Here is a 24,363-nt window from a genome sequence, read left to right on the forward strand (position 1 = left end):
TAACAGCGCAAACAACGGCAACAGTGCTGACAGTGTTTACCTGATGGGGGCGACCGGATGGCGGGCGCCAACGCTTCCGCGACGCCGTCGGTCAGAACGGCGTTATTATCTGTAACCGCTGGGCGAGAGCATTGCAGAGTGGCGGCCTTTAGCTAGCCAGTGGGGCGCGCTCACATGCGCTAACGTGCACTCACATGCATTAACATGCACTCACATGCACTTACATGCACTAAAAGGCCCGGCACAGAGAAGCTCGCATTAGAGCACACAGAGGGAGAGCGACTTCATTCTCAGCTCAGGTAGACATTACTCTACTATATCTTTACATAGATAATAGTTGTTTGATGCTATATTAATGAACATTTACCAGCTTTCTTGTCATTTAAAGGGTTTATATTACTCTTCTGATTGGTTTCATGATGAGAGTTAAGGCTTTGAACTTGTACATTTGGAGTTGTGCATATGATATTTTACAGTTACGTATATTCCTCTCTGTTTGATTGTATTAAAGTTCTGGAAACCGAATAGCAGATTCTCTAAATGCAACATATTTGACTTTAAATGAATGAGTTGTGACTTTAGTAATAATCTCAAAAGGTTTGTGGGTGTGGCAGGATGAACTGTACTGTGTTTCAGACACTTCCCGCACTTTACTGCTCGTAAAAAAAACGTTTCCGGTGCAGCTTCGCTTACGCCAACGCTTCCGGTGGGCGGGGCACAGAGAGGTCTGGCGCTGCGTCTGCAGTTCATTTGAGGTTTCGTTTGACTTGCGCGCGTCAGAGACGGGCCTGCGCTGTGGCTGATGAGACAGGAAAAGCCCCCGAGCTGCAGAGAGAGAGACGAGGAAGCTGAGAGAGCGCTGATGTTCTAACTGGAGTGTTTGAATTTTCAAAATCAGCCTTCTTCCTCTTGGTGTGTTTGTCGAGCGTTGGGTGGAAGTGGCAGGTGTCACAACAGTCACGTGTCCCTCAAGAAGACGAGACACGGAGAGCCTCTAACTTCATGTTCAATCACTTTGAGCTGATGGTGCACTTTCACAGAGATGCTACAATATGATACATATTTATTTTGTATCTATATATACAATAAATATATATATATAATTTTTCAAATATATATATACTAAAATAAATAGTAAAATAAAACATACATATGTACTGTATATATATTTATTTTAGTAATATTATTATTTATTTTTTATATATATTCTGCATCACATCTGAACACAGTGCAACACAAGTGCAGTCTATTACAACACTGGTCCAAAGTGATTTAACACATCTGTATTAAGAGTAAACAGATGTATAGTACCTTTATGATGATGGTTTAACGGCAGAAATATAGAGAAACATACAATTGCTTCCTCTCTGTGTCTGTTTAAACAATTATATAGAAACAATTTATCTTACATTACTATGAAATGTAATGTTAGTATTTTAATACTACTACTATTTTCTTAAATCGTTATTATGTTAATTTATGAAATAATTTGAGAGCTGTGTTAGTGTAAGGGATATGTAATAACATCAGGGGAATTATGAAGCAAACGGTGATTCTATCTTATACATATATGATCTATCTAGATAGATCTATCTATTGTATATAGTATACAGATAGATCTATCTAGATAGATCTATTTATCTTATATAGTATATATCTAATCTATCTAGATAGATCTATCTATTTTATAAGAGTGTTTCATATGGTTTTGCTACTTCTACCATTTTGTCTGGCGGTAATTTGACACCAGTAAACAAAGTAGTCGCGACCCAGTCGAAACCAATCCTGGCTCAGTTAAAATCCACCGAAAACCAATCAGATTGCAGAGCCGTTTGAAATGAACGCTGAACGAACCAATCAGCAGGCTTCGCGCCTTCCTGGTCACTGGTGGGTTTTGCCCAGAGAGGGAGGGAGAACGAGCGCTACGTCAAACGTTATCACTGTCCGTTTAATATAAATCTTAATTTATTACTTCCTCGTCTTGTCAAGGAATATTTTATCAGTTTCACTCACTGGACTTACTCGCGCAATAATAAGGTAAGTTCGCCTGACCAATGCATAGGCTTGTGGTGAAAAATGGCAAATCGCTGTACGTTTCTCTTTGTGGGTGTAGCAGAGTTAACGGAGACCAGGCGCCGACTAGTTCCTGGAATCTTAACTTGTTTCCACAGGTCAAAGTAAAGAGGCTGGAGCGACTGTTATGTTATGTTAAGCAGCAGTCGTTCTTCTTCATGGCTCAGAATTTTATTATTAATGTTTGATAGTTATGGCCAGCAGCACGAGGACGTTAACAATAACGTCACCGTTATGGACCCGAGCGTCTCCAGATTAGCGACACGCTATCGTGTGATGGCCAGAAATTAGACGGTGCCTGTCCACTCAACGAGAACCATACAATTAAATAGTAACACTAACATTAGCCCGGTCGCTTTTAAGATTGCGTGCACATTAACGTGCGTGGTTTAAAGACGCAGGGATACCATCTCTGGATTTACTGTTAGTCTAACTTATCCTCACGTGTGCTCACGGTTTATTTATGTGACGTTTGTTGTCTTCGTCAGCAGGTTTGAATGCATGACGTTTTCCCTCCTTCGGTTGTGTTGTTCACAGCTGCACGAGGGCTATGTTGAAGCTAACCGAGCTAACGTGAGGCGCACTTTATTAAAGCAACAGGTCCGTTACATTAGGACTGAGCTGTGCTACAAAGGATGTCATCTAACGTTACTACTGTCACACTCATCTCACATTTTTATTAAGCAGCAAAACGTATTCATTTTAATGACTGCAGTGGAAAAAGTACGTTAGAGTCAATTAACCAAAGTGCTCCAAATTATTCGTAATTACCGTAATTTAACTTAATGCCAAATTATAGCGCAATGAAAGTTTATGTGGTATATGTGACTTCTGTGAAAACTCCACCTACGGGACAGCCCGTATCTCTTCATCAGCCCGGCCTCACATCTGATGACCTGTCATCGGTCACGGTCCCGCCCCGACTGTCACATCCCATGTGGAACTCTGCTGGTAAGCCAGGAGAGCAGCGCAGGGACGAGCCTCGGGTGTGTCACATTGAGGGTTTTTTCACTCGCATGGTGTGGATTTTTATGATTTTTTTTTTTAATTTTTTTTTTTTTAAAAAGATTAGATCAGTTACCAGTGGATTAAGAGTTGACCACTTATGTTGACTCTCCCTACCTACTTGTTGTAATCCTGGCGAGCTGATTACTTAAAGGACTGTAAAGCGGTTTTGTGTTTTATAAAGGCATAAAAGAGATACGGTACACATCGGTTTGATTGCACAACTGCGTGGTTTTGTTGTCAACATAATGGCTATTGTCACATGAAGGAGTTGTTTGATGTACATGCCTAATTTCACCTGAGGTGGACGATTTAGGGTAAAAAGCACAACCTGAACAACTAATCCTAACCTCAAAGCAGTTTCTATATGCCACCTGCCATTTACTGAAGCATGGCGCTGTGTTAACCGCTGGAACTTTAATTAGTAATGCTGCTGACAGGAGGCTGTCATTAGGGTATGTGGCTAAAATCGTGGCCAGTAGAGAGTTGGGGTTAAAGATCTAAATTTGTGTGTCAGTATTTCTCCACTTCCAGTAACTCACTGTTCTTGTTCAGGTGCTACTAATCAAACATGTTGTACATTGTTGTAATGCTTCCCCTGTGTTCTCATGCTGGCAGTGGTGACACATGGGGAAAGTGATTTAGAGAAGCAGAAACGTGTTTCCATTTATCTCAGTTAATATAGAGCTTTTTTGAATGAGCTGTGTGTAACACAAGCATGTCCGTTCATGGTTTGCCTTTACTTTTTTTTATTTTTCCACGTGGTAATCATTCAGGTTTCTGCAACATGGAAGAAAATCAGTGGCTGTAAAACTGATCGACTGTTCTAACCAGTTTAGATTGTACGGTTGTCCTCAAACTGGCTGCTATATTTGGCGAACCTAACAGCCACAACTACAGCTCAGTTTCCTGTCACTTGTACAGTGGCTGGTCTAGAAACCCTAGCCTGGTTGGCTGTGACTTGAATGGCACGACTCTGTCAGACAGACAGCTTTGGGTAAACCTAGCAGGGACGGACCTGTCAGCAGTTCTGCAGCAGTGTGGCGGTTTTCTAGACACTGAGCCTCCCTGGTCACTAATGTTCCATAATGCTGACCTGGCCTACCTCATTGTGTCCAGCGGTGCACACTACAGTCGGTGTTTGCCATTCTAAAGTGTAGGCTAAAGTAAGTAGCCCTTTTGTGGTGCATTGTCCCTTTTACCCCTCCTTATGAGACTGTTGAATTATCTGAACACAGCGGAAGAATCTTAATCACAGTCTGACAACTAGCAGGGCCGTTGGCGGACAAAAATTAAATATAACCTGTGTTGTTGTTTTTTTAGTGAAAGGATGACCTCACCCTGCTGCATGCAACACCATGCATCTGCCAAATTAGTTTCACACATTAGCAAACCGTTAAATTGGAAAGGAAGATTGGGTTGACTTTTTTCCTGTGTGGTTCAGGGATTCCCTTCAGTGTGTCTGCCTGGACTACGGGGAGAGTGCCAGCATTTTGTTCTGTTGTCCTCCTAGGGTTAAACATATTTCACCGTGAATTATTTTGAAGAGTAGTCTAAATGCCTGGGGGAGGGGCCAGTACAAGCCCACTCATCTCTTGGTGTGTTGTAGTAGCGGGTTGCTTGACTGTCTCATCTACTTCAGCTCCTCAGCTCTAGAGCGTCTTCCAGCTCAACGCGAGCTCTTGTGGTTGCTCTAACCCTTGAGTGTGTCTTTTTGAATAACATCTGCTCTGTACAATCGCACGATAAATTGCACAATTGCTGTTTTTCTAAGACCATTTCAGTTTGTGTTCGTCGGCTACATTGCTTCATTAATTACGGCAACTGAATTGTCCAGCCGTAGTTGCACTGTGAATGCAGTGGACGGACAGAAAGCAGTATGTCAAATATGTAACTGCCAAGGCAGAGTGAGTGACAATGAGCCCATTGAGATTCCGAGATGCCACTGTAGTCATTGTAGAAGTTTGAGCTCATGCTGTGCTTCACTGGACTGTATGGAAACAGAAAGGGTTCAATAACAATGCCTGCCATTGTATCAATTGATCCTTCTCTGTACTCTGCATGGACAGTTTTCTCAATAAATAAGTACAAAATTCCATATTCATGCAATACAAAATGTACGTTGCTTCTGTTTTTGATGAAAGACTAAAAACGATTATCTTTTATCTCCTTTCCTTTTGTGCTTCCCTTCCTACCTGTCCTTGTCTCTGTGTTCTGTACTTGACTCTCTGTCTCTTTCTTCCCTCACGACTATATCTCTCGTCTCTCACTTATTCTCAGGTCGATGAAGATGCCTGCTGTAAGGTATCAGAGAGGAGACATGGTCATGGGCCGCTGGCCTGGCAGCAGCCTGTATTATGAGGTCAAGGTGCTGGGCTTCGATGCCAAAAGTAGTCTTTACACCGTCATCTACAAGGACGGTACCGAGCTGGAGCTCAGGGAGCAAGACATCATGGTAGCAAACTGTACTCATGACATAACATGCTTTTGTTTTGTTTAAATCTTTGCATTCCAATGAGAGCGGTTCTTAGTCACAGTGCATCTTCTAGAAGCAAAATTACCTTTTACCAATAGTTTTACCCAAAATTAAATTAACAGAGCACTGCTCTGTCTTTCAATGTTTTGCCATATTCCTGCTTATTATTGACAATTCTTTACATTAAAATGAGTGCATTTTCATTTTAACTGTCTGTTCTCTGTTAAAATGTGTAATATAATCAGTATACTACTTTTCCACTCTGGACTGCAGTCCAACAGTCAGGAAAGTATCTCACAGACTGTTGCCATAGGACGCTCACACACCAAAACGTCTCAATTGGTTGTTAGTGGAGGAAGCGCTTGATTTGATGTGCAGCTGAGTTTTCCATGAGCGAAGCTCGCATGCTAAACGCCAATATCACAGTCTGTCATGTTCATTTCATTGCAGGAAGCCCAAATTGTGACCGATTTATATCTGATTAATTGATATCTGAATACCATTATATTGCACAAGCCTTGCAGACAACCTCTTCTTGACCCTGCAGTGTGAAACTATTATACTATACACAAGATGAGACTGTGTCTTTTCTGTCTCTCCTATTAAACAAGGCACACTTGTTATTATTGGTTACAATCCCTCCTTTTGTTCTAAATTGCTGTTTTTCCTTCAGAGGGCTTCAGGTTTCACGATCCGCCCTCGCTCTCGCTCCCGCTCCCGCTCTCCAGGCCGTCGCCGCAGCCGCTCCCGCTCCCCAGCCAGGACCACGCGGCGCTCGTCCTCCCGCACGGCGCCGGCTGTCGCTGCTGCAGCTATAACGGACGGCACGCCGTCCTCCCGCAGGGATACCAGGCTGAAGGATTCACTAGAAGTCAGGCTGAGTCCCCTGGTAAGTGGCCGTCTCATCCTCTTGTCTCAGCACGGGTGATGTTGGAGGGTCTGAAAGATCAAAGGATATCAGAAGGAGTGAATACTGTGCCATATAAAGTGGTACTGTTCATCTCTGCCACCTACATGACATCATATGCAGATGTAGTGTCGCATCACTTCACTTTATCTCGTGCTACAGAGTAACATGTCCTAGAGGACTGTCCCCTTAATGTTAGTGTAGTCTATGAAAGAAATGATAGCCAAGTATCAGCAATGTCAATTGGCTGTTGAGCTCAGTGCTGTCAGCAGACGAGCTGGTCACTGAGATTCCTCTGGGAATTAATTACTTAAGCTTTATGTCTAGAGAGAGAGAGAGAGAGAATGTTGCACTCATGTTCAAACGTGAATGGTATTTGTCATATTGGGCTGGATAAATAAAATTGTCTTGACTGAAATCAAAGTTGATTGTCAAAAGGAACAATGTCCTCAATCATCATCACCATGTTGTTTTGGGGTTTCTGTCTGTCTGCCATCCTGGGTTTTGACCCGAACCCGTCACGTTCCCTCTGCCTGTTCCTCACGTTGCTTTCTCCCCCCCCCTCCCTTTGTCTCTCTTCATCTCCACCAATCTCCCTCCATTGTTTGACGGGCAGCCACAGACAAAGGCAGCTGAGAACAATAGCAACAATAAGCATGAAAAGAAAGAGGAGAATAACACAGTAAATGAGGTGAGTTTTTTTTTTTTTTTTTTTTTTGCTCTGTGTTGAAAAAGGTCAAGAAATTAATCCATGGTGGACAGGCACATTGCCCCGTACACAAATGAACATCAAAGCATATGAAGACAGACCAAAGTCATGAAATACACTCCAGTTAATGTGTGAACACACCATTTGATTTGAAGGCTTTACTGCCACTTTGTTCTATTCACACCTTTTTCCACTGTTGAGTTGACATAATTTTTGTCAGACACTATTACAAAAAACAGACAACTGATTTTCCAGTCGCTACTCGCTGTCTCATAGTGAATGGCCTTTGAGGTAAGTTGGAGCTCATGGAATGTCATGATGCATGCACGGTGTGTGTGTGTGTGTGTGTGTGTGTGTGTGTGTGTGTGTGTGTGTGTGTGTGTGTGTGTGTGTGTGTGTGTGTGTGTGTGTGCGCCAACTGAGGGAGGCTCCCCTCACAAGATGGTGCTTCATTTAGCCGGTCACATGGCGTACCAACATGTGCTACTTCTTTACATTCCCTGCCTTTTAGGGTCCTACGTGTGGAGCGGCAGACATCTGTGATTCTAGAATGAGTTGATGTATAAATATATACTTCATATTGTTTCAATACAGTTTTGTCCCATTTTTCTAGCTTTTTGTTTTTGGCTCAATGAGATCCCCGAGTAGGATTACAGAGCTGAGACCAGCTAGCCTCTAAAGTCACTGTAAGTCTGTATGGTTATGAGACCTAATCTTTAACCCTAGAGAGGGACTCCCTCTGTTAGAAGGCTTTTGAGAGCAGTCATAGCTTCGTGAAGATATTTTTTAGTGAACAGAGAAAGTAAAGCCGTACTTTGTGAAGATATTTAAATGAATAGCAGGGTGTTTCAGTAACTGAAGCGCTAGTGTACTCTACTAATGATAGCTCTGCATGTTTTTACATGGAAACATGATGTTTTATACACTTGCATCTCCTTCCAACCTCTCCAGGTAACGAGTATCACCACTACACAACCTTTAACCGTGACCAGCTCCACGTCCACAGAACCAGCCTCAACTTTTCAATCGGTCTATGTAGCAGCTGTCAGACCCTGGTGGAGGCTGACCAATGCTTCACTATGATTGGCCGGTCTGTGTTAGAGGGGCGGAACGTAGTGAAGCGTCAATTACCACTTATTGTTTCATTTCATTGTGGGTTTAACACAATAGTGCTCATTGCAATAGTTATCCTGAAAAAGTGCATGAATATTGTAAGTTAAGTCAAGCTGCCTTTTGTCTTCAAAATTCATTCAAACACTTGACTCCATCAAAGGTCTGACTAGTTACGTGAAACATGTGTCCACCATAGTATGTCATGTTCATATGTAGTGAGGACAACGCACACATTAATATACAAGAAAACACATGACATTTAGAACTGGGAATCTCAAATAACTTGTGAAACCTCTTTCTCTTGTAGCTGTTGAGCCTTCATCGGGTTAAGTTACTGTAGACGAGACATTAAATGGAAACACACAGCCTTTACGTGGATTTGTTTATAGGAACTTTACCTGATGAAGGTCTGACGATCAAAACCTCGTCGATCAAGTGATGTCACTGAGACTTTGTTGAAATTGGGAGCCCATGTCTTGTTCAACTTTTGAATTTGATTTGTATGTTTTTGATAATCCAAACCTCTTTCTTCAGAAATCTGAGGCTACGGTAGAGGCGGAGCCTGATAGGAGCCAAGGCCGTTACAATCTGCGCCGCAGGAAGGACGACGGAGATGCCAAACCCGTCGAGGCCAAACCAGAGCAGCTGGAGGAGAAGGATGCCAAGCTGGCTGCTGCTCCCGCTGCCTCCCCCACCACCCCTCTGGACTTCGGAGGCAAGATAGGTAGGTTATAGGATGGACAAGACCTGCAGCAACTAGCCAGGGGACGATCTTCAGAGACTCCCAGTTTAAATTAGGGCCCACTGCTTTAAAGGCACACAACTGTTCTATTCACACTTCAGTTCATTTATGTATTTTCATTTTCCGTTTTAAGTGTGGACCCTCCTGACACAGAGTGCAGTATTAATTACAGGGCAGTTGCATCATACTGCATAGGTTTCTACTTTTCTGGTCACTCATCATACTGCATGTTAGTTAGTTAGTTAGTGGGTGTTAACATGTCCTCCTCATAATCACCAGGAGGACTAGTTGGCTCACAGTCGATAGTGATCCTGGCAGTGCAGGTAAAGACTAGTTTTGTTTCTTTGTTTTTCTCGACAGCTAGCCGAACCTCAATGACCGACAGGATTAGTGGCTCGTTGCATGCGGGGGTGTTGTGGATGAAGTTTCTAACGAGACACTCGGCTGCATTGATAGCTCGATGTACAAACGGGGTAAATTCACCATTCATCAACCGCACTGTATGCGGAAAAGAGGCACCGAATCTCCAGTTAACCCGTCTGGGAGAGTCCACCGTATCAGTTAGTTTAGTCGTGAGGTCGTCGGCCGTCTGTCTGCCGTACATAACGTTGGAGATCGTCCGGTCCAGAGAGAAAGAGAGAGAGTGACGATGAGCATGAAGTCAGCAGTAACATAGCTGTGAACGCAGCTGTGTGTGTGTGTGTGTGTGTGTGTGTGTGTGTGTGTGTGTGTGTGTGTGTGTGTGTGTGTGTGTGTGTGTGTGTGTGTGTGTGTGTGTATACACACAGTTAGTTGGTGAATAAATACTACAACTCCTTAAGACACAAGCCAAGCTCCTGTGTCTTGCTTGCCACCTGCTGATTAAAGTGAAGGGTTAGCACTGAAGTTAGCAACAACTCAGGCTCACTTAAGGTGGGCTGACCTTTTAAGGAGGACCCGCTATTCTCCTTTAACCCTCTGAACCCCAAAACCCACCGCGGGATTGGAAAGACTGTCAAATGTGAATAGTTCAATATATATACAGCATGTGGAGCCTCCTTTTTTATTTATTCTTCAACATTAGTAACACCAAGTGGGTGTGTGTGTGTGTGTGTGTGTGTGTGTGTGTGTGTGTGTGTGTGTGTGTGTGTGTGTGTGTAGATAGATAGATAGATAGATAGATAGATAGATAGATAGATAGATAGATTCCATTGTTTGCCAATTTATGTAAAATAAATTATAAAATAAATTTAACTTGTTTTTTAGCATTTTTTCTTTTTTGTCTAACTTATGGCATTGAACTGTGTTTTACTGCAGAACATATATTTTAGTTCTCTCTACTTCAGGACTTGAATATTGAAATAAAAATCAAGGCCACAGAACACCCTGAACCTGCTCTGTTTCAGAGGGTTTAGTGACGAGCCACTCCTCATTCTTTTATATATATTTTACTTGACTGTTTAACTGACAGCATTAATTGGTCAAAGTTCTTGTTTACGGTTAACGGTGAAACAGTTGATTATTAACATCCCTAGTGAAGAATTAATCATTTGCTTTGTGCGATACACTAGACTGTGGTGTCGTTGTAAAACGATCCTCATCAAACCGTCTTTTCCTTTCTCCAGGAGCATACTTCTGGCTGCTCTTCCTGCCCGCCTGGGTTCTCTTCCTGGTACTCCAGGTCAACCAGGAGGACCCCAGTCTGACCACCTTCCCTCCCCCTCTGCCCCCTCTTGAAGCCTTCTGGGATGCTCAGGCTCTTGGCTTTGTGATCCTCTGGATCTTATTCCAGGTCCTGCTCTACGTACTGCCTGTTGGGAAGGTGAGTGAGAAGAACTGAACACACAAAGAAAGAAGCACGCATGAGTTAATGAAGAGAAATAAAGTCAGTGTTGATGCACATGAATGCAGTCACCATCAGTGCAGTACTTCACTGAACCCAGTGGAGGTGGTAGCTGCCTTTGCTCTCTATTAACTGGTACAGGGAAGATGCACGTGAACCAGCGCATGACTTTCAGTTATCTCTGGCAGGAGGCAGAGATTGGATTAATGGTCAGGAGTAACAGTTAATTAGATTGTCCATGGGAAAAAGAAAGCTGTGCTCATCTTACACTAATTTACATTACTTACCTAAATGATAAACCTTATTACATTTTTTTGTGTTTGGTATGTCGGCTGAAATAATACTTCCTTCCTTAGATCAGAGGCAGGTGCGCATCAGTTAATCGAGATTTCTTTTCTTTCCCTCTAGCTGAGCGAGGGCATGCCACTTCGGTCTGGGGAGAGGCTGAAGTACAGAACCAATGGTGAGGCTGTGTGAAGTGAGCGTTGTCTCCAACCCCACCCACAATCAAGTCATTCATTCAACTAGCGTTCACCAATACTGACGGCTAATGTTAGATTGAGGTGCCGACCCATCTGTTACTTTAACTGGAAGGCTGATGATTCAACTTTCTTTCTTTTTAGTTTCACATTTCAAGCAGGTGACGTCTTCCACGTCGCTCTTTCTTCCGTCCCCTCTGTACCTAAAGCTGTCTGTGTCCCTCCAGGTTTCTTCGCCATCACGGTGAGCTCTCTAGCCGCAGCAGCGGCGGTGCACCAGGGCGTCGACCTCACCTACATCCACAGCCACTTCCTGCAGCTGACCGTGGCCTGCTTCCTCATCTCCGTCCTGCTCAGCGTCTACCTGTATGTCCGCTCTCAGTACGCTGCCACGGAGCAGCTGGCGCTGGGGGGAAGCTCTGGTAAGGGGGGGGAAGGATGCAGAGTTACCTTCTCACTGCTCAGACACAGTGTGTTGTTCCTCCTGATGTCTGAGTTCTTTTCTCTTCTATTCCACCAGGCAACGTGGTCTATGACTTTTTCAAAGGACATGAGCTCAATCCACGCATCAAAGAATTTGACCTGAAGTTCTTCTGCGAGATGCGCCCTGGTCTGATTGGCTGGGTGAGTTGTCATGGGACACCAAAGCAAACGTTTGTCCCAATAATACATTTAGTGAGCACTTGAAGTAATACGTTTATTATTATTATTATTATTATTATTATTATTATTATTATAAGCAAAACATGCCTTTTTGTATTTCCATAGCCAAATACAGTGAAAGTAGCAACCATGTTATTTTAAACATGTACCTTTTTATACCACAGCTAATTATAGAGTTGAAGTTCCACATCTGTTTCAGTGGGCCTGTCATTTTCTATACACATTACACCCTCTGGTGGCCACATATGGAATCTATTTTGAGCCTCAGACATATGACATGAGCTTAATGAGCACCTGGTTTGTTCGTGGCTACGAGGTTAATACAGACCTTTCAGATTTTCTAGCAGCTCGTGGACATGGCTCTATCAGGCCTGCACGACATTGTTTCTTCAGTATTAGAAACATGAAACATTGGTAATGATTTTTCATTTTATTTGTGTCTCGTTGTTCAGTGTTTGATCAACTTTGCGATGGCGCTGGCTGAGATGAAGGTGCAGCGTCTGGATGCTCCGTCATACTCCATGATCCTCGTGAACCTCTTCCAGCTGCTCTACGTGGTGGACGGCCTCTGGAATGAGGTACGCTCAGCAGAGCACACGCCAACAAATGTGCTGTAACACGGACATTTCCTCAAAAATATTTTGAGGAAATTTGATAGAACATATTGATGGGAAAAAAAAAAAAAAAAGATCAACTTCTGACCCATCTAACTTTCATGAAAACAATGAGTGACGAATGTCTCTCTTCTCCTCAGGAGGCCATCCTGACCACCATGGACTTGATGCACGATGGTTTTGGCTTCATGCTGGCGTTTGGTGATCTGGTGTGGGTTCCCTTTACCTACACCCTGCAGGCCTACTACCTGGTCAGCCACCCCAACCCCCTGAGCCTCCCCGCCGTCGCAGCCATAGTCACACTCAAACGTAAGTAGCAGAGCATCGGACTACAGTCACTGTTCAACATCTGCATTATTTCATTACATTCCTGCATGTGTCTATAGTTCTTGTTACTTTATCTTGAGTACAGTCAGGTACAGCTACTCAATGACAAATGTCAGTTAATTCAATTAAAAAACGACGAATAGTTCATATTTTATTTGCCCAGCCTGTAGAGCTGAGTCGGATGTTTAAGTTTTCTCTTTGTCTCTGTCTTTCAGTCGTCGGCTTCTACATCTTTAGGAAGTCCAACTCTGAGAAGAACGCCTTCAGGAGAAACCCATCAGACCCCAACCTGTCTCGTAAGTTCTGTTGTGGGATTAATGTCATAGTTGTGTAATGACCTAAACATTTCTTTATTGATCAAGGGAAGCTTACTAAGGTGGACCAGCCATTGATTTCCTGATGTATGAGCTCTCTAGAGTTACAGTCAATAAAGGAATGATTTGTGTGTGTGGAGTACTCTCCCTTTCATTTCTCTGGCCCCGTCTGTATCACTGTGGTAACCTTTGTCTGTCTGTTCTCTGCAGATCTGCAGACGATCCCCACAGCTACAGGAAAGAGTCTGCTGGTGTCCGGCTGGTGGGGTGTGGTCCGCCACCCCAACTACCTGGGAGACCTTTTGATGGCTCTGGCCTGGTCCCTACCCTGTGGTGAGTGGGTTTCACATCTGCACTAAAAGAAATCACTTGAGTATTTTCCACGGTTCACACAAGGAATCATAGTAACTAGACTGTATTTCATTTATTCAACATTACAGCAGTAATCAGCATCTGCGCTCACCATACCTAGCTTGTTGTACTAAGACACCAAGGAACAGACGTTAACGTATGTACTGTTAAAAAAACAACAACTAGCATCCCAATTAATAACATGAATTATGGATGCACCTGGATAACCAAGTAAGCGGTTAGTTCTGCTAACAGGACCTGTCCCCTCTGAGCCTCGCTCTTCACGAGTTCCACACTCTCATCCAAATATGGTCACTTCTGGTTCCAAAAACAAACAAAACCAGGATGGCAACACCTGAAGCTGCCCACTTTGTCCCAGAGCCTACGTCCAGATCTTATCCAGTTCATAGTTACTGTGTAGAACTGGGGATGAAAATCAGTTCTCAGCTATATCTGTTTAACACAGCAGGTTTCAAGTCCTGAAGTGACGTGTGTTTATTGTACACCGTCCCTGTCATGAATATCAATAAATAAAACCCCGGCTCACCAACACCTTCCAGCTCATTTCATGGATTTTCTTGAAAAGTGTCACGGAAAAACTTGACCTAAAGCTCTGTACCAAAGAAATGTTATGTTATGGATTTTTGTATTTTAATCACCAAAGAAAAATCAATAAAAAGCCAGTGACTAAACTACCAGAGGATAATAATGCTTTGAACAGTTTACTTTGAATGACAGTCGGGTTAAAGTGTCCCGTCCTCTCTGCCCCCCCCCCCCCCCAGGCTTCAGCCACCTCCTGCCGTGGTACTACATGATCTACTTCATCATCCTGCTTGTGCACCGAGACGCCCGTGACATGAGCGAGTGCAGGAGGAAGTACGGCTCTGCGTGGGAAGAGTACTGCCGGACTGTCCGCTACCGGATCATTCCTCGCGTGTACTGAGGAGCCTGGTGCTGGACTCTCCGAGCTGAGGCCTTCTCTACCCAATAGTAAAAAAAAAAAAAAACTTAAATTTGAATGGATAATTGACTGATTTTACTTTTTATAATCTTTTTTAAATCCAAGAATTTTTCAAATCTTGATTCTGGAATGAAGGAGCGGCAGTATTTTTAATCTTTTGATGCCAGAGAAAACGGCACCCGTTGGTATCGTGGACTATTTGAAGAATTTACTTCTTTTTTTTAATAGAAATCCTCAAAAAAATATAAACTTGGAATAGTTTTCAAATGTTGGGGGATGAATAAAAAAAGCTTCTGCTAGAAATGTCTTGTTAGGATGTATATTTTTGTATATAGACATTTGTTTTATACTTCAACAATATCCAATCATTTGCATAATTTTACTCTTTGCTCCCATATTCAAAATGTCAGCTTGGCTATTATGAATCATTTTTGTAAGTACGCCTTCCTACTATAACTATACTGGGTGTGTATATTGTGAAGGATGGGATTCATAATGCTACTTATCAGAAATGATCTGCTCAGAAGAACTGGGCTGATGTTCTCTCAGGACCCAGGACTTTGTCAGAAAGATGAGTTAGAAAAGTTTTGTCTTAAAAATTGGTTGCATCTTTTTTTGATTATAGACTTTTTAACTTGAGTGTAAACTAATTTGGGAGGTTTCAAGAAAACTGCACTAATGTGAAGAGGCATTTTTTATTTTATTTTTTAGATTATTACTCCCAAAGTGATTTGATTTGGTTTTTTGCTACCTCAGGTTCCCTCACCTTGCTGTACACACTGTCTCTTGGGAGTGTGTGCTTAGGAGAGCAAAGTGAGGTTTTTTTGTTTTTGTTTGTTCCAACAATAGCATTTGTATCCGTTATGAACAAGTAGCACCCATCCACATCGCACGCGTCATGCTAACCCCTAGCCTTGCAAACGACTTGTTTTTGCAAGGCTGAACTGGTTGTTCATTTGAACTGGTTGTTCATTTCCCACCACTGCCACATGAATTAGGTTTGAACCTATTTAAGCTTTAACTTGAAGGTAATATGACAATGACACTTTTAATGAAGTTTATACTGTGACGACATGGAAAGCTGTTGACTGTGCATTAGCAATTGTGAACCCAAAAACGAAAAGTATTTCTGCGCCTGTGCAGCTGTAGCTGAGTACAAACGTAGCAATTTATGAACTAGACTAGGTAACATGTTTCTTATGCTGTGCTGACTGAATTCTTTGTAAATAGTTTTGTTTTTTTGTTCTTGTTTTTAATTCATGTTATTTTCAGTAAAGGAGATAACAGTAGTGCTAATAGTAATGTTTTTCATTAGATATTTAATACTGCTTTGTATTTGTTTGGGTTTTTGTTTGAATTTTGACCACTGTAGTTATGTTTACACTTAGATCTGCCATGTGTCTCCACAAGACTTCCAAAAGTGAATTAAAACAAATTCACCTGATTAGAGAAAAAGCATGTGTGATGCTAGATATGCCACAGGACACATTATGGTCTATATATATCTCTATCTATCTTTCCTTAATATGGTGCTGGTGAACTTGTCTCCTTGGTGTGGCAGTCTGAGTGGAAAGCAATAAGTTGGATGTACAAATGAATGCAAAGTAAAAAGGTGAAGCAGGCTGTCAGTAACAATGCCTCACATCTGTGACAGTGGTTAGAAAAAGCTTTTCTATACAAATATTGCAGCTGAAAATAAAGATTTACAGTATTTGCTTTTTTGTGGACTTTGTTCACTGGACGGCTTGTAGACCGGATCAGTGGTCATTCACTGTGATTAAAGTGGCTGTACGGAGGCCTCTAGACAACCTATCTTAAGCAAAGTTAAACGGCCTTAAGCACCTGCATACTTCAGGGAAAACGTTTCTAATGCCAGACAGCAGTTCCACTCCCATTTTTGGAGTGAAAACAGCAACAAGAAAAAAACTTGCCTCGTGATTTCAGAAACTAGAGATCCTTTGTAACTTCCTTCTGAGAATACAGTCACAGAGCTCACGGTTATAAAGGGGTCATATTGCTGGTAGCAATGCTCCATGCTACATCACAACAGTCATAGTATAGTATATTGAAAAAAAGTCAATATAGTATTTTGAAAAAAGCAATGGTATATTATGTAGAAAGAAAATGGCATAGTTTGATGAAAAAGTCTTTGTATAATCTGTCAAAATAAGTCATAGTAAAGTGAAATTAAGTGCTAGCAAATAATGTTGAAAAGAATCATCAAAAAGTCATAGTAAATTACAGAAGTATTCAATTAGAATTCAGCGAGGTCCAGTTAGAGAGATTTTCCTCATGCAAAGGTCCGGAACATCACAGTAATGTCTAACTTGTGCTATGATTTAGTCCCATATATATTGAAGTAGCCTACATTATAATAAATACTCTAATGATAAATAAACATCCTCTCATTTCAAGTAAAATAAGGACTGGATTAAAAAATAATATATATAACAGAATGCTTTTGAAAGATGTCCATCTTAAAATAAAGTCCTGAATTTAATTTAAAAAGTCATTAAAATGTCAAAAAAAGTAAAAAAAAAAAAAAAAAAAAGTCATGGTAAAATATGTAGAAAAAACCCATTTCATATATGTTGGAAAGAATCATAAAAGTCAAACTACGTCAGAACATGTAATAAATAAAGAAATTGTATATTATGTAAAAAAAAAAGTCAGAAAAAAGTTATGGTATAAGATGCCAAACAAGTCATAGTAGAGTATGTTTAAAGAAGTTATAGTAGAGTATGTTTAAAGAAGTTATAGAGTATGTTTAAAGAAGTTATAGAGTATGTTTAAAGAAGTTATAGTAGAGTATGTTTAAAGAAGTCATAGTAGAGTATGTTTAAAGAAGTTATAGTAGAGTATGTTTAAAGAAGTTATAGAGTATGTTTAAAGAAGTTATAGTAGAGTATGTTTAAAGAAGTTATAGTAGAGTATGTTTAAAGAAGTTATAGAGTATGTTTAAAGAAGTTATAGTAGAGTATGTTTAAAGAAGTCATAGTAGAGTATGTTTAAAGAAGTCATAGTAGAGTATGTTTAAAGAAGTTATAGTAGAGTATGTTTAAAGAAGTTATAGTAGAGTATGTTTAAAGAAGTTATAGAGTATGTTTAAAGAAGTTATAGTAGAGTATGTTTAAAGAAGTTATAGTAGAGTATGTTTAAAGAAGTCATAGTAGAGTATGTTTAAAGAAGTTATAGAGTATGTTTAAAGAAGTTATAGAGTATGTTTAAAGAAGTTATAGTAGAGTATGTTTAAAGAAGTTATAGAGTATGTTTAAAGAAGTTATAGTAGAGTATGTTTAAAGAAGTTATAGTAGAGTATGTTTAAAGAAGTCATAGTAGAGTATGTTTAAAGAAGTTATAGAGTATGTTTAAAGAAGTTATAGAGTATGTTTAAAGAAGTTATAGTAGAGTATGTTTAAAGAAGTTATAGAGTATGTTTAAAGAAGTTATAGTAGAGTATGTTTAAAGAAGTTATAGAGTATGTTTAAAGAAGTTATAGTAGAGTATGTTTAAAGAAGTTATAGAGTATGTTTAAAGAAGTCATAGTAGAGTATGTTTAAAGAAGTTATAGTAGAGTATGTTTAAAGAAGTTATAGTAGAGTATGTTTAAAGAAGTTATAGAGTATGTTTAAAGAAGTTATAGTAGAGTATGTTTAAAGAAGTTATAGTAGAGTATGTTTAAAGAAGTTATAGAGTATGTTTAAAGAAGTTATAGTAGAGTATGTTTAAAGAAGTTATAGAGTATGTTTAAAGAAGTTATAGTAGAGTATGTTTAAAGAAGTTATAGTAGAGTATGTTTAAAGAAGTTATAGTAGAGTATGTTTAAATAAGTCATAGTAGAGTATGTTTAAAGAAGTCATAGTAGAGTATGTTTAAAGAAGTCATAGTAGAGTATGTTTAAAGAAGTTATAGTAGAGTATGTTTAAAGAAGTTATAGTAGAGTATGTTTAAAGAAGTCATAGTAGAGTATGTTTAAAGACGTTATAGAGTATGTTTAAAGAAGTTATAGTAGAGTATGTTTAAAGAAGTTATAGTAGAGTATGTTTAAAGAAGTCATAGTAGAGTATGTTTAAAGACGTTATAGAGTATGTTTAAAGAAGTTATAGTAGAGTATGTTTAAAGAAGTTATAGTAGAGTATGTTTAAAGAAGTCATAGTAGAGTATGTTTAAATAAGTCATAGTAGAGTATGTTTAAAGAAGTTATAGTAGAGTATGTTTAAAGAAGTTATAGTAGAGTATGTTTAAAGAAGTTATAGTAGAGTATGTTTAAAGAAGTCATAGTAGAGTATGTTTAAAGAAGTTATAGTAGAGTATGTTTAAAGAAGTCATAGTAGAGTATGTTTAAAGAAGTTATAGTAGAGTATGTTTAAAGAAGTTATAGAGTATGTTTAAAGAAGTTATAGTAGAGTATGTTTAAAGAAGTCATAGTAGAGTATGTTTAAAGAAGTTATAGTAGAGTATGTTTAAAGAAGTTATAGTAGAGTATGTTTAAAGAAGTCATAGTAGAGTATGTTTAAAGAAGTCATAGTAGAGTATGTTTAAAGAAGTTATAGTAGAGTATGTTTAAAGAAGTTATAGAGTATGTTTAAAGAAGTTATAGTAGAGTATGTTTAAAGAAGTTATAGTAGAGTATGTTTAAAGAAGTTATAGAGTATGTTTAAAGAAGTTATAGTAGAGTATGTTTAAAGAAGTCATAGTAGAGTATGTTTAAAGAAGTTATAGTAGAGTATGTTTAAAGAAGTTATAGAGTATGTTTAAAGAAGTTATAGTAGAGTATGTTTAAAGAAGTTATAGTAGAGTATGTTTAAAGAAGTTATAGAGTATGTTTAAAGAAGTTATAGTAGAGTATGTTTAAAGAAGTCATAGTAGAGTATGTTTAAAGAAGTCATAGTAGAGTATGTTTAAAGAAGTTATAGTAGAGTATGTTTAAAGAAGTTATAGTAGAGTATGTTTAAAGAAGTTATAGAGTATGTTTAAAGAAGTTATAGTAGAGTATGTTTAAAGAAGTTATAGTAGAGTATGTTTAAAGAAGTCATAGTAGAGTATGTTTAAAGAAGTTATAGAGTATGTTTAAAGAAGTTATAGAGTATGTTTAAAGAAGTTATAGTAGAGTATGTTTAAAGAAGTTATAGAGTATGTTTAAAGAAGTTATAGTAGAGTATGTTTAAAGAAGTTATAGTAGAGTATGTTTAAAGAAGTCATAGTAGAGTATGTTTAAAGAAGTTATAGAGTATGTTTAAAGAAGTTATAGAGTATGTTTAAAGAAGTTATAGTAGAGTATGTTTAAAGAAGTTATAGAGTATGTTTAAAGAAGTTATAGTAGAGTATGTTTAAAGAAGTTATAGAGTATGTTTAAAGAAGTTATAGTAGAGTATGTTTAAAGAAGTTATAGAGTATGTTTAAAGAAGTCATAGTAGAGTATGTTTAAAGAAGTTATAGTAGAGTATGTTTAAAGAAGTTATAGTAGAGTATGTTTAAAGAAGTTATAGAGTATGTTTAAAGAAGTTATAGTAGAGTATGTTTAAAGAAGTTATAGTAGAGTATGTTTAAAGAAGTTATAGAGTATGTTTAAAGAAGTTATAGTAGAGTATGTTTAAAGAAGTTATAGAGTATGTTTAAAGAAGTTATAGTAGAGTATGTTTAAAGAAGTTATAGTAGAGTATGTTTAAAGAAGTTATAGTAGAGTATGTTTAAATAAGTCATAGTAGAGTATGTTTAAAGAAGTCATAGTAGAGTATGTTTAAAGAAGTCATAGTAGAGTATGTTTAAAGAAGTTATAGTAGAGTATGTTTAAAGAAGTTATAGTAGAGTATGTTTAAAGAAGTCATAGTAGAGTATGTTTAAAGACGTTATAGAGTATGTTTAAAGAAGTTATAGTAGAGTATGTTTAAAGAAGTTATAGTAGAGTATGTTTAAAGAAGTCATAGTAGAGTATGTTTAAAGACGTTATAGAGTATGTTTAAAGAAGTTATAGTAGAGTATGTTTAAAGAAGTTATAGTAGAGTATGTTTAAAGAAGTCATAGTAGAGTATGTTTAAATAAGTCATAGTAGAGTATGTTTAAAGAAGTTATAGTAGAGTATGTTTAAAGAAGTTATAGTAGAGTATGTTTAAAGAAGTTATAGTAGAGTATGTTTAAAGAAGTCATAGTAGAGTATGTTTAAAGAAGTTATAGTAGAGTATGTTTAAAGAAGTCATAGTAGAGTATGTTTAAAGAAGTTATAGTAGAGTATGTTTAAAGAAGTTATAGAGTATGTTTAAAGAAGTTATAGTAGAGTATGTTTAAAGAAGTCATAGTAGAGTATGTTTAAAGAAGTTATAGTAGAGTATGTTTAAAGAAGTTATAGTAGAGTATGTTTAAAGAAGTCATAGTAGAGTATGTTTAAAGAAGTCATAGTAGAGTATGTTTAAAGAAGTTATAGTAGAGTATGTTTAAAGAAGTCATAGTAGAGTATGTTTAAAGAAGTTATAGTAGAGTATGTTTAAAGAAGTTATAGAGTATGTTTAAAGAAGTTATAGTAGAGTATGTTTAAAGAAGTCATAGTAGAGTATGTTTAAAGAAGTTATAGAGTATGTTTAAAGAAGTTATAGTAGAGTATGTTTAAAGAAGTCATAGTAGAGTATGTTTAAAGAAGTCATAGTAGAGTATGTTTAAAGAAGTTATAGTAGAGTATGTTTAAAGAAGTCATAGTAGAGTATGTTTAAAGAAGTCATAGTAGAGTATGTTTAAAGAAGTCATAGTAGAGTATGTTTAAAGAAGTCATAGTAGAGTATGTTTAAAGAAGTTATAGTAGAGTATGTTTAAAGAAGTCATAGTAGAGTATGTTTAAAGAAGTCATAGTAGAGTATGTTTAAAGAAGTTATAGTAGAGTATGTTTAAAGAAGTCATAGTAGAGTATGTTTAAAGAAGTCATAGTAGAGTATGTTTAAAGAAGTCATAGTAGAGTATGTTTAAAGAAGTCATAGTAGAGTATGTTTAAAGAAGTCATAGTAGAGTATGTTTAAAGAAGTCATAGTAGAGTATGTTTAAAGAAGTTATAGCGTATGTTTAAAGAAGTTATAGTAGAGTATGTTTAAAGAAGTTATAGTAGAGTATGTTTAAAGAAGTCATAGTAGAGTATGTTTAAAGAAGTCATAGTAGAGTATGTTTAAAGAAGTCATAGTAGAGTATGTTTAAAGAAGTTATAGTAGAGTATGTTTAAAGAAGTCATAGTAGAGTATGTTTAAAGAAGTTATAGTAGAGTATGTTTAAGGAAGTTATAGAGTATGTTTAAAGAAGTTATAGTAGAGTATGTTTAAAGAAGTCATAGTAGAGTATGTTTAAAGAAGTCATAGTAGAGTATGTTTAAAGAAGTTATAGTAGAGTATGTTTAAAGAAGTCATAGTAGAGTATGTTTAAAGAAGTCATAGTAGAGTATGTTTAAAGAAGTCATAGTAGAGTATGTTTAAAGAAGTCATAGTAGAGTATGTTTAAAGAAGTCATAGTAGAGTATGTTTAAAGAAGTTATAGTAGAGTATGTTTAAAGAAGTCATAGTGGAGTATGTTTAAAGAAGTCATAGTAGAGTATGTTTAAAGAAGTTATAGTAGAGTATGTTTAAAGAAGTCATAGTAGAGTATGTTTAAAGAAGTCATAGTAGAGTATGTTTAAAGAAGTCATAGTAGAGTATGTTTAAAGAAGTCATAGTAGAGTATGTTTAAAGAAGTTATAGAGTATGTTTAAAGAAGTTATAGTAGAGTATGTTTAAAGAAGTCATAGTAGAGTATGTTTAAAGAAGTCATAGTAGAGTATGTTTAAAGAAGTCATAGTAGAGTATGTTTAAAGAAGTTATAGTAGAGTATGTTTAAAGAAGTCATAGTAGAGTATGTTTAAAGAAGTTATAGTAGAGTATGTTTAAAGAAGTTATAGAGTATGTTTAAAGAAGTTATAGTAGAGTATGTTTAAAAAAGTCATAGTAGAGTATGTTTAAAGAAGTTATAGTAGAGTATGTTTAAAGAAGTTATAGTAGAGTATGTTTAAAGAAGTCATAGTAGAGTATGTTTAAAGAAGTCATAGTAGAGTATGTTTAAAGAAGTTATAGTAGAGTATGTTTAAAGAAGTCATAGTAGAGTATGTTTAAAGAAGTTATAGTAGAGTATGTTTAAAGAAGTTATAGAGTATGTTTAAAGAAGTTATAGTAGAGTATGTTTAAAGAAGTCATAGTAGAGTATGTTTAAAGAAGTTATAGTAGAGTATGTTTAAAGAAGTTATAGTAGAGTATGTTTAAAGAAGTCATAGTAGAGTATGTTTAAAGAAGTCATAGTAGAGTATGTTTAAAGAAGTTATAGTAGAGTATGTTTAAAGAAGTCATAGTAGAGTATGTTTAAAGAAGTTATAGTAGAGTATGTTTAAAGAAGTTATAGAGTATGTTTAAAGAAGTTATAGTAGAGTATGTTTAAAGAAGTCATAGTAGAGTATGTTTAAAGAAGTTATAGAGTATGTTTAAAGAAGTTATAGTAGAGTATGTTTAAAGAAGTCATAGTAGAGTATGTTTAAAGAAGTCATAGTAGAGTATGTTTAAAGAAGTTATAGTAGAGTATGTTTAAAGAAGTCATAGTAGAGTATGTTTAAAGAAGTCATAGTAGAGTATGTTTAAAGAAGTCATAGTAGAGTATGTTTAAAGAAGTCATAGTAGAGTATGTTTAAAGAAGTTATAGTAGAGTATGTTTAAAGAAGTCATAGTAGAGTATGTTTAAAGAAGTCATAGTAGAGTATGTTTAAAGAAGTTATAGTAGAGTATGTTTAAAGAAGTCATAGTAGAGTATGTTTAAAGAAGTCATAGTAGAGTATGTTTAAAGAAGTCATAGTAGAGTATGTTTAAAGAAGTCATAGTAGAGTATGTTTAAAGAAGTCATAGTAGAGTATGTTTAAAGAAGTTATAGCGTATGTTTAAAGAAGTTATAGTAGAGTATGTTTAAAGAAGTTATAGTAGAGTATGTTTAAAGAAGTCATAGTAGAGTATGTTTAAAGAAGTCATAGTAGAGTATGTTTAAAGAAGTCATAGTAGAGTATGTTTAAAGAAGTTATAGTAGAGTATGTTTAAAGAAGTCATAGTAGAGTATGTTTAAAGAAGTTATAGTAGAGTATGTTTAAGGAAGTTATAGAGTATGTTTAAAGAAGTTATAGTAGAGTATGTTTAAAGAAGTCATAGTAGAGTATGTTTAAAGAAGTCATAGTAGAGTATGTTTAAAGAAGTTATAGTAGAGTATGTTTAAAGAAGTCATAGTAGAGTATGTTTAAAGAAGTCATAGTAGAGTATGTTTAAAGAAGTCATAGTAGAGTATGTTTAAAGAAGTCATAGTAGAGTATGTTTAAAGAAGTTATAGTAGAGTATGTTTAAAGAAGTCATAGTAGAGTATGTTTAAAGAAGTCATAGTAGAGTATGTTTAAAGAAGTTATAGTAGAGTATGTTTAAAGAAGTCATAGTAGAGTATGTTTAAAGAAGTCATAGTAGAGTATGTTTAAAGAAGTCATAGTAGAGTATGTTTAAAGAAGTCATAGTAGAGTATGTTTAAAGAAGTTATAGAGTATGTTTAAAGAAGTTATAGTAGAGTATGTTTAAAGAAGTCATAGTAGAGTATGTTTAAAGAAGTCATAGTAGAGTATGTTTAAAGAAGTCATAGTAGAGTATGTTTAAAGAAGTTATAGTAGAGTATGTTTAAAGAAGTCATAGTAGAGTATGTTTAAAGAAGTTATAGTAGAGTATGTTTAAAGAAGTTATAGAGTATGTTTAAAGAAGTTATAGTAGAGTATGTTTAAAGAAGTCATAG

At 37.1% G+C, this 24,363-nt stretch overlaps 1 protein-coding gene across 1 annotated transcript; it reads left to right on the plus strand.

Moving 5' to 3' along the window:
* Positions 1-1,915: 1,915 nt before the first annotated feature.
* Positions 1,916-16,267, plus strand: lbr (lamin B receptor). Its single transcript, XM_068708770.1, has 14 exons — positions 1,916-2,037; positions 5,359-5,533; positions 6,228-6,443; positions 7,078-7,152; positions 8,818-9,007; positions 10,630-10,826; positions 11,256-11,310; positions 11,554-11,748; positions 11,847-11,950; positions 12,442-12,567; positions 12,744-12,912; positions 13,146-13,226; positions 13,455-13,577; positions 14,378-16,267. Exons 2-14 carry the CDS (start codon positions 5,363-5,365, stop codon positions 14,536-14,538), a joined length of 1,863 nt encoding a protein of 620 aa, XP_068564871.1. The 5' UTR covers positions 1,916-2,037; positions 5,359-5,362; the 3' UTR covers positions 14,539-16,267.
* The last annotated feature ends 8,096 nt before the right edge of the window (positions 16,268-24,363 follow it).

Source organism: Cebidichthys violaceus, unplaced genomic scaffold (genome assembly GCF_023349555.1).
Source record: "Cebidichthys violaceus isolate CVI_PGR_0920_01 unplaced genomic scaffold, fCebVio1.0.p SCAF_14, whole genome shotgun sequence".
NCBI classification, from domain to species: Eukaryota; Metazoa; Chordata; class Actinopteri; order Perciformes; family Stichaeidae; genus Cebidichthys; species Cebidichthys violaceus.

Coding starts and splice junctions, on each gene's coding strand:
- lbr (XM_068708770.1), top strand. CDS start 5,363: ATGAAGATGCCTGCTGTAAGGTATCAGAGAGGAGACATGGTCATGGGC. Junction 9,008..10,629: donor GGACTTCGGAGGCAAGATAG/GTAGGTTATAGG, acceptor TCCTTTCTCCAG/GAGCATACTTCTGGCTGCTC. Junction 11,749..11,846: donor GGCGCTGGGGGGAAGCTCTG/GTAAGGGGGGGG, acceptor CTATTCCACCAG/GCAACGTGGTCTATGACTTT.